Here is a 9699-nt window from a genome sequence, read left to right on the forward strand (position 1 = left end):
CTAAGTTTTGGCCAAGAGAGTTTTGCACAACACTGGTTTACTGATATATGTGAGGATTAAACCTACATCTTTGTTTTTATTGACTAGCTTTATTAATGAGGAGAAATAATACGAGATCTGAATGGGTGCATTTAGTTATTTGGACCACGTATGCTCTGAACTACTCACACACACTCTCTTTCCAGATTTGAACTAATCTCCTGTGGATTCACGACTGCACCTTATGCATAGGACACAGACTCCTGACTTACACTGCGTGCATTTGTGCATTTTTCTGTGTTTGTGTGTGCGTCAGTATTTGAGTTTCCTTAAGGTCGCCCTTACCAGTGATCACTAGAGATGACAGTGCCAGTGTCAACATAATTACCTATAACACATCACTCGTAGCAGCTCCTAAAATGACTTACCACTACTACTACTACTATTACAAATAATCAATTGAAATGATATTCAAGCTTCAACTTACATTCATATCAGCAAGCCAATCAAGGATTTAATAAACGTTCTATATCCTATTATACTTGTGAATTCTCTGAACATCACATAGCAATGGTGTCATTGGGTCTATGGCAGAAGTGAGTCAGAAACTAAAATAATTCCCCTGATTTGCTTCTGCTTTTGCTTTTTTTGCGGCTTCAGTATAAAGTTAGCCTTTGGTGAGAGAACATGCAGTTATAGGTACTTATTTATGCAGTCTGCAGATTCAACACATTTAATTTGGTCAGGCAGACTTAAAAGGTCTTTAATTATTGAGATGCAATTAATGCAACGCTTACTAGAAATCAGTGGAAACAGACTTACTGAATCCCAGAGGCTAGAAATGCATTAGTGTGCTATCAAAAGAAATTTGCAAATGGCATTAATGCATGGGATAAATACATTGAGATGAATACTTTGAGTTTAATCATATATTTTTCTACAGGAAGAGGGAGAGAGATCGAGAGAACGGCAAAGTGCAGTAGAAATGGGATGAGGGGAGATACTATGAATTAATATAGGTTATTATATCATAATTTGACAATTTAAATATAAGATTTGATTTATAAAAGGTTTCACTTTTTACATTATTTCTCATTGTCTAGTTGAACAGATGCATACGCACACGCACGCGCGCGCGCGCACACACACACACACACACACACACACACACACACACACACACACACACACACACACACACACACACACACACACACACACACACACACACACACACACACACACGCGAGAAAAAACGAAATAACAAGTGGGATGCGTGTAGGGTGCATATATGGTAAGACTACTACTACTATAATCTACCTCATTGATACACATTATGCGGGGAAGAGCGCACGCCTTTGCCATTATTTCAAGGACAAGAAATTCACCGCAATGTCTCGAGCATGTGTGATTGCAAACAACAAGCAATGCGATGATTGAGTATCGATGAAATGGCCTTGGGTGGTAGACACACGGCAATACATTCAATCAATACACGGTGTACAGCCTACCACTAGACAATAAACAATTACCACCCCTCACTAGTATCCACAACATGGTACATGCAACAAGAAAGCATTTGTAACGTTACTTAAGTCTTACTCTACATCCATCAATCTACAATAAAACAGATAAACCAAGGATTAACATTACATTATCCGACCAACGGTATGGTTCGAAAAGTCGAACTGTTTGAAAATTAAAACGTAACCCGCTTCTCAAATGTGTTAGTTGGTTAAGTGTGCGCTATGCCTCTGTGTATAGAGTAAAGACGGGCTTACCGACTGAACAGCGGCAGGCAGGGAGGAGGGTTCGGTTCGGTCTCGTGCGTTTGGCTGCGACGCCCGTTCTCTTTACCGCCGCAGCAGGTCGCTCGTGCTGAATTTGCTGCAGATCCCGCCCCCCTCTGCACCGATTGGTCCAATGCAAATTTTTATTTCCATTTTTATATATATTTTCCCCCTAGTTATTAGTAATTTAAAAGACTTAATTCAAACGAAAGTAGATAATGATTTATATTTCCATTTGTGCATAATAGTTACTACTGTTGGACAAATGTGAATCCATGAACTGATGCGGAAGAAAAGACCGTCATGCACCGGGTTTGTAGTTCAACTGAAGCTCAAGACTAGTCGTCTGGCAACGGCTACAGCTAACCAAAAAAACTACAACCAGCCTCACGCGACACCAGCTGAGTGGATAAACCTCGCCCACTGTGCCGTGTTTTGCTCTGGGCTACAGTTTTGTCATGCATAAAACTTCCGTGAATGAGATACAACAACAGAGAAGCGTTACATCGACTAACTAAACTAATAATCTGATAAATCCGTTTCCAACGGTTGGCTATTTGGCCTCGACCACCCTATGCGTCCCCAGCAGAGCTAATCTGTGACCTACCTTGTACTTTGGCTACGGAATGAGAGGATCACCTGCCGAACCTGCTAACCGGCTAAGCTAGCTCCTACTAGTGGTTGTTGTGCTTGTTTTGTGACATTATTTCATACTGTTCCTATCACGTCGTCCTGCTTCGAGGTGTTCTGCCTCCGGCAGGGTCCGAGGGGCCGCTTGTAGGTAAGTGGTTTGATGCTGGTTGTCCAACATCCCATAATAGTCGACTTGTGTGGTGGACATGGTGTCAGACCTCAGGGTTATGTTCTAACGACACGTCTTCCAGTGGTCGCGTTGTAAACTAGTTTGTATTTCACGGTTTTATTCTGCCGGCTAACATTAACACTGTTCCTCAATACCGTTGGAGGTACACTGAGTGATCTAATACCCCTGAAGTTAAAAGTTAAAGAAACATGGCTCAATTGCTGGAGTGTTTATCTTGGTTGTTGGATCAATGCCACAAAGCATTAATTGGTTTTATCGCGTTTATATCAGCGATCTCTGCGAATTACTCTAGCACTTGTTTTGCTTCTAAAGGAAACAGATGGTTGGAAAGTAGCAGTGGCTATATATTGAATATATGAGTGGTGTTGTTTTTAAGCAAGTTTGGTGAGTGCTGGCATGAGACGTATTCATGTAGTCAGGTGTTGTAAGATGAGTCACTGAACAATGACACATGTATTGCTATGCAAGTATGTGGTATGTACGTGTATGGGCTTTTAAAAAAAATCCAGTATTGAATGGCGTGATGTCATTTCCTGCTGCTCCCATGTTTTATCAAGATAAAAAACATCCTTAATATATCTGTACTTATTAGCTTTGTTATTACACTAAATATTCTTTATTTCTTTCAGGGCATCTCTACCAATCTGAGGGGGAATACATGTGTTAAAGACACACACACACACACACACACACACACACACACACACACACACACACACACACACACACACACACACACACACACACACACACACACACACACACACACAGCCATTGATCAATCAAGGATGACCATGGAAGACATCAAGAATGAAGTGCAAACAACCTCAATGGTTCCGATGGCGCTGTACACCGTGATGTATCCTGTTTTTAACCAGGTACCAAGCATCAAACGCATGCTCATCATTCTCTTCTCTAACATACTCCAGGTTCAGCTGACTCAGAATGCTCTATTTAAGATAGGGCGATGACCTTCTTTCATCCTCCATCTTTTTTTAATAGAGCAAAACCCTGAAGGAGGATGTAGTGGTGGGTAGGAGGCTGTGTTATAGTGGATGAGACGTGCACTGAGTATCCCAGTGCAGCCAGGCACACACGGCTGGTTAATTATACATCATCTGAACCGAGAGCTGGTTTAATTTTAGATGTATAATTAATCCCGCACACATGGACATAACTTCATGGTGTGGGGGATGTGAACGCGTTTATTTAAGTGACACTCAATTTGTGTAATTGGATGTGAACTTTCTGTGCGTACCATGTTACTTTTTCAAATAGTTAATGAGCACGTTATATAGACTTTGGGCTCTTTGATTTTGGTTCTGCTTATGCATGCTCTTTGATCAAGTTTGTGTTTTCTTTATTTGTGTGTTTCCTGCACTGGGACAATGCAAACTAATTACCTTCTGCGGCAGAGTTTTATAGCAAACTCAGTGCTAATTTTCATTACATCACAAAGGCCGCAACCTGATTAAAAACCCAAATCCCAACGCAATATGTACAAGAGGTAAGTGACGGGGGTAATTAATCAGATGTTGGGAAAATGTGACTTTGAGACAACGGGCCGACTAAAGCTAATCAGACTGATGGGATAAAGCATGCCAGGAAGCCTGAACAAAGCACAACACCTCGGCTGGGTTTATTCAGTACAACCTTCCCAACTGGGATGAATATTTTATCGCAGTATTTAACAGTTTCACTTTGCCTCAACGCTGCACTGCACATCATTGTTTCACAACATTTGTTTTGTAATGGAGAAAACTGGTAGAATGTTGCATTACTGATGTTCAGCTGACGTGTCCCAATGTTTGGTATCTCACAAATAATTTAAGACAAACCATCCTGAAAATGTTAATGTGGACATTGTTCTACGTTCTTATGGCACTGTTCTTGACACAAGACGGATGGGAATCCAAGAACACATCCACCCGCCCATATAACTGCAGATAAATATTGGGGATATCGGCTCTTTAAAGCAGACAGACATACTTTGCATCTCTATTTGACATGCTTTCTATTAACCCAATAGACCACTGGAATCAGGGAGCAGATGGGACATTGAAATGCCTGAAGCACTCTGACAATGTTTTCCTTTTTTGGCTTGGTTGGTTTGTAATTTCCTTTTTGAAACGAAAACCCATTCTGTGTGTCTTCCTTTGTGCTAATTTGCAGTTGGAGAAAGTCAATTTATCGGCCGCCCAGACGTTGAGAGCAGCCTTTATCAAAGTAAGGTTTTAATGAAACGGTATGTCTCGTGGGGTCATTAGTAGTTGGTACAGATACGGGGCTGAACCTTAGTCCATCTGTTTTGGACTTTCGTGAAGCCACACGCGACGTGGAGATTACCGTAAAGTCATAAAGTTCGCGTGTGTGTGTGTGTGTGTGTGTGTGTGTGTGTGTGTGTGTGTGTGTGTGTGTGTGTGTGTGTGTGTGTGTGTGTGTGTGTGTGTGTGTGTGTGTGTGTTATTGATGTGCAGTATCACCAGTGAGCTGATTCCTCTTTGACTGGGTGCTGAAAACAGTTTAAAACCCTAATAAAAGCCTATCTTCTATTGAAAAAGTTAATGCTTGTGATTTGTGTTCTACAAAATAAGAGATTCCCTGATTTAGAAATAATATTGGGTACTAAGTTACTAAGGTTAACAACATGTATTAAAAAAAAAAAAGAAAGAACTTGGCAATTGAATTTAACAACTGTTTAGTGATTTCCTGATGTCTTTATCCATCGTCTGTCTCTTTACTTTCAACTCTGTGTGTGCACATGCAGGCCGAGAAGGAGAATCCCGGACTCACCCAGGACATCGTCCTAAAGATTCTAGAGAAGAAGAACCTAGAAATCAACTACGCAGAGTCTCTCCTTCGCATGGCTACAGAAGACGTAGAAGGTACTTCAGCGATAGAAACCAAAGGAGTTCTGTTTTGTCATTTTAAATGCCAATATAATGACATGTTTAGCAGATTAAATTCTGGTAGATGGATGGCCAGGTTGTAGTTCAGTTTGAAAGGACATGAAAAATGTCATGTCCTCTTTTGTCTCGTGTACTTCCACCGTTTCATCAGTACGACTCAAGTACCGCTTCACCAAATAATAATTGTATATTATAATTCATCTAATCATTACAATATTGTTATTACTATTATGATTTAGGGTCATTGTTAATATGGTGTTGACCTAGGGGTTTAAATTGAAGAAGCTAAGACGTTCTTCTATTTCTTATCTTAACTTAAGAATCTTTCAAAAAGTACAAGGGGTACTCCGTGTTTGTCTTTCTGGTAAAAGAAGAGGCAGCATTGTGCCTCCACAATGAGGCCAATTTTAGTTTACATTTATTTTTCTTATGTCACCTCTTCATGACGCACGCCCTCATTCTTATTCTCCTCTAATTTCCACTTCCACCACTGGGTGGCACCGTTCCTCCACGAATCACCTCTGTTTTCTTCTTTTCAAATGTTCTATTGGATCCTCCTAATTTAATTCCCTCAACCACATTCTGTGATTGATGGTAGTAATGAATTCACACGCGCACACGCATAAACACTTTTAGGTGTGGGGAATTTTACATGTTCTTCCTTCATTGCGGCAAAAACTGCCCACGTTCCACACTATGCATTTGTTTTATTGAAAAAAATAATCTACCAATGGTCCGATATCCTTTGGCTTCGTGTTGGGGCATCTTGATAGGCTTCTTAAGCATGTGTATATTTGTGGTGGTGGGGAAAAAATACATCCTTTTGTGTGTGTGTGTGTGTGTGTGTGTGGGGGTGTGTGTGTGTTAAATGTTCAATGCTGTACTCGTTCAAGTTATTGTTATTACTGTGAATGGCTTGTTCCACACATGTTGGTTCAGCCTGGAGCCTCCTAAGGTCTGTCCTCCTGTGTGTCCCAGAGTTCCTGATTGACAGGCGGGAGCCAGAGTTCCAGGAGCTGAACGAGCGGGCCAGAGCTCTGAAGCACATCCTGAGCACCATTCCGGATGAGATCAACGACAGAGTGCGCTTCCTGCAGACCATCAAGTAGGACCCCCATGTGTTTTGTTATCACTTAAAGACGTATTGCAGAGAAAGTATACAGAGACAAGTTCAGCCAAAGGTGTTGTGCAGTAGCTTCTCTTTAAGTGTGACTAAAGGTCATTGTTAGAGCTTGTGATTCAATCCAACCTTGGGCAATCAGAATGCTGTAATGCAGTAATACTGTGTGTATGTGTGTGTGTGTGTGTGTGTGTGTTTTATTTGTGTGTGGAGAAAATTATGGTAAAATCAAACCTTCAAAAGGCATTCCAATGTATCTAGTCTTAAGCTAATTAAATCTTGCTGCGCATGAAAAATACCTAGAAAACTTCAAAGAAATCCTGAGTTGTGCCCTTTCATTTGCTATCGCAATTATGTAATATTGTGTGTATTTATTGAATAGAAATAACATTCAACAGACTTTTTTATATTAGTTTCAGAACTTGCCCTCCAAGTCTTTCATAGCCGTGAACGCTGATTAGGAAAGCGAACGATAAAAATCGTTCGCTCGTATCGACGATAAAAAATTTTAAATAGTGAAACTAATTTCTAATGGACTGGAGAGGACACTGTTGAAGTATGCTCTGGTGAGCGAGTGACATGAACAGGATTAGAGCGAAAAGAAAATGGACAAATAAAGATGCTACTTTGTTATCCATCCATCACAGAGACATCGCCAGTGCCATCAAGGAGTTATTGGATACAGTTAACACGGTCTTCAGGAAATACCAGTATCAAAACAGACGGGTAAGCACACACACAAACGCAAAAACTTTCGTTCTCCATTTTTCTGTGATTCTGATGTGCGTGCTCCCAGATACATGCAACACCTGTGCAATCCGTAACACTGATTGAAGGTGTCTGTGTTTCTATTGGGCAGGCTCTGGAACAGCAAAAGAAAGAGTTTGTCAAGTACTCCAAGAGCTTTAGCGACACGCTCAAAACCTACTTCAAAGATGCAAAGTAAGAGCAAACACTTTTTTCTCCCCCCACCTTTCATTAACTTCAATTTCCCATGTCTCTATTTCAGTTTTACGCCCTATTTTGATTCCCTCCGCAAGATAAATGTTCTGACTTGCACACAACCACACACCCAGTGTCACTAGACTATAAATGGCTGTTGATGATCAGAGGCCCACCAAATACATCCGTGCTGAAAAATTCCCTTGACCCATTTCCTGTGGATTCCCACTCACCCTTGTATCCTCAGAAGCCTGACATTCTCCCATTCCACTAGGATCAAAGTGCTGGGCCTGATCAATCCTAATATTGTTGCCATGACTCCTTTAGCTGAATGATTGATCTGTGCATTCCCTGCTGTCTCTTGTCACATTTGTTTCCAGGGCGATAAACGTGTTTGTCAGCGCCAACCGACTCACCCACCAAACCAACATGATACTGCAGACCTTCAAGACGGTGGTGTAGGAGCTCAAATACGCACGCACACATACACACACAGACAGACACATTGACACACAGAAACATGGACACACACACACACACACACACACACACACACACACACACACACACACACACACACACACACACACACACACACACACACACACACACACACACACACACACACACACACACACACACACACACGTTGAGGTTTTTTTTTATGATTAGAAACTAGAAGAAGCTTTTAGAAATTGTAAGGGTATTTTATTTTATGGGGTGTATAATTTATAATTCTTTAGCTTTGAGAAATCAGGTAGTAAAGGTTCAAAGTGAGTTAGTTTGAAAATAATTGCCAGGGCATTTTAACTTTCTTTAGGCTGTCCCTTTAAAAAGAAATCTATTTTCGTATGTCCATGCTGCACCTTTCCTGCACAAGCTGCTCCAGTCTGTTAGGAGTTCCTTTTTTTTGCAATCATAACCAGTTTGGGGATAAGCAGTTGATAGTTTACCTCCGGAAAGCTTAGAGAAGGAAGGGACAGATGGTCAACGGTAATGTAATAATTTAAATTTAATAATTTAACTTACTCGAAAACCGTCTTTTCTGGTCAAATTCAGATGATTATATATTTCTGGGATTGTACTTTTATTTGAAATTCTAATATATTTTCTACCAAACAGAAAAAATAAAAGTTCATAAGATTAACAATTATGAAAAATAAGACAAAGAAATAGAGCATTTTTTAAATGAGAAGATTGTGATGAGAACTGCATTATGTCTGGCAAAAGCTTGCTATTTAGTTACTACTGTCCATTTCTCACACCAGGTTAAATACATAATATACAATTGACTGAATTAAATTAAAATGATTATGATATAATTATGATTCCCAACAATATTGCAATGGCTAATCTGCTGTAATACTTTTTGTGGCCCAATATTTCTATTTTTATACAGCCAGCCATTTAAATATAAATACAGCAGGTTTGTCTTGGTGTGTAGTCATTTTATTGGGAGCTGCTTTCTTTTAGCCAGTGAGAACTTTCAAAGTTCAACAGAATTGTACTTTACAACAAAATTGAATGTACATACTTTTTCTTCATTCCTGTAACTCAAGAAACTGTTTTAATCTACTACCTATTTTAGCCCTGTAAAAATGGGCACAGGCACATTCCTTTAACCAAATGTAAATAAATCATTGGGATCTGAGCTTATTCTCCTCGTTCACTCTAGACCTTGGGCAGTCCGACACATCACTTGTGTTGAACAAATGCTTAGGAGGCTGCTCAAACCGTTCCAAATAAAACGAGTCTCAACGTTTGAGATGAGATCTTTAAAAACAAATAAAAAAAACCTGCTTCCTTTTTATTGTCTATCTTTTTTTGGTAGGGAAATTAATTCAAATCTCATGTTTTACCTTCAGATTCTTCAACTGTACATTCTTCTTCTTGGGCAGTGGTTCGTCCAACTGTATTTCATTTTTAATTTCGCTGTTCCTGAAGCATCATTCTTCTCCCTGTATAATGGTAAATTTTCCACAGTGGATTTTATACCGCGCTATTTTTGGGCTGTGTCAGCACTCTAGGCCGTGTTGCTGTAATCCAATTGTGAAAGCGTTCACTTTTAAGCTTTATTATTGAAATTGCTGGGGCCGTATTTTCTCATTCTGCCGCTGTTGATGGATATAATCAGCT

General features: G+C 40.1%; 2 protein-coding genes across 3 annotated transcripts in view; one reads left to right on the top strand and one right to left on the bottom strand.

Moving 5' to 3' along the window:
- Positions 1 to 1900, bottom strand: part of serpini1 (serpin peptidase inhibitor, clade I (neuroserpin), member 1) — an 18086-nt gene extending 16186 nt beyond the window's left edge. The window contains exon 1 of one of the 2 annotated variants that reach the window (XM_030380994.1): positions 1761 to 1900. The gene's annotated coding sequence lies outside the window, so the exon portion shown is untranslated. Of the gene's footprint in view, positions 1 to 466; positions 552 to 1760 lie in introns of those variants that run through there. The other variant, XM_030380995.1, reaches the window with a different exon arrangement.
- Positions 1901 to 1968: 68 nt separating this feature from the next.
- pdcd10a (programmed cell death 10a) lies at positions 1969 to 9371 on the top strand. The gene is made up of 8 exons (XM_030380996.1): positions 1969 to 2550; positions 3222 to 3470; positions 4765 to 4818; positions 5360 to 5477; positions 6480 to 6606; positions 7269 to 7347; positions 7481 to 7563; positions 7944 to 9371. Exons 2-8 carry the CDS (start codon positions 3381 to 3383, stop codon positions 8023 to 8025), a joined length of 633 nt encoding a protein of 210 aa, XP_030236856.1. The 5' UTR covers positions 1969 to 2550; positions 3222 to 3380; the 3' UTR covers positions 8026 to 9371.
- Positions 9372 to 9699: the final 328 nt, after the last annotated feature.

Source organism: Gadus morhua, chromosome 16, assembly GCF_902167405.1.
Source record: "Gadus morhua chromosome 16, gadMor3.0, whole genome shotgun sequence".
Taxonomy (NCBI): Eukaryota; Metazoa; Chordata; class Actinopteri; order Gadiformes; family Gadidae; genus Gadus; species Gadus morhua.

Excerpts from the sequence above, each read along its gene's own strand:
- pdcd10a (XM_030380996.1), top strand. The coding sequence starts at position 3,381 with ATGACCATGGAAGACATCAAGAATGAAGTGCAAACAACCTCAATGGTT. Across the intron at positions 7,348-7,480 it reads ACCAGTATCAAAACAGACGG|GCTCTGGAACAGCAAAAGAA; the intron begins GTAAGCACACAC and ends TCTATTGGGCAG. Across the intron at positions 7,564-7,943 it reads ACCTACTTCAAAGATGCAAA|GGCGATAAACGTGTTTGTCA; the intron begins GTAAGAGCAAAC and ends ATTTGTTTCCAG.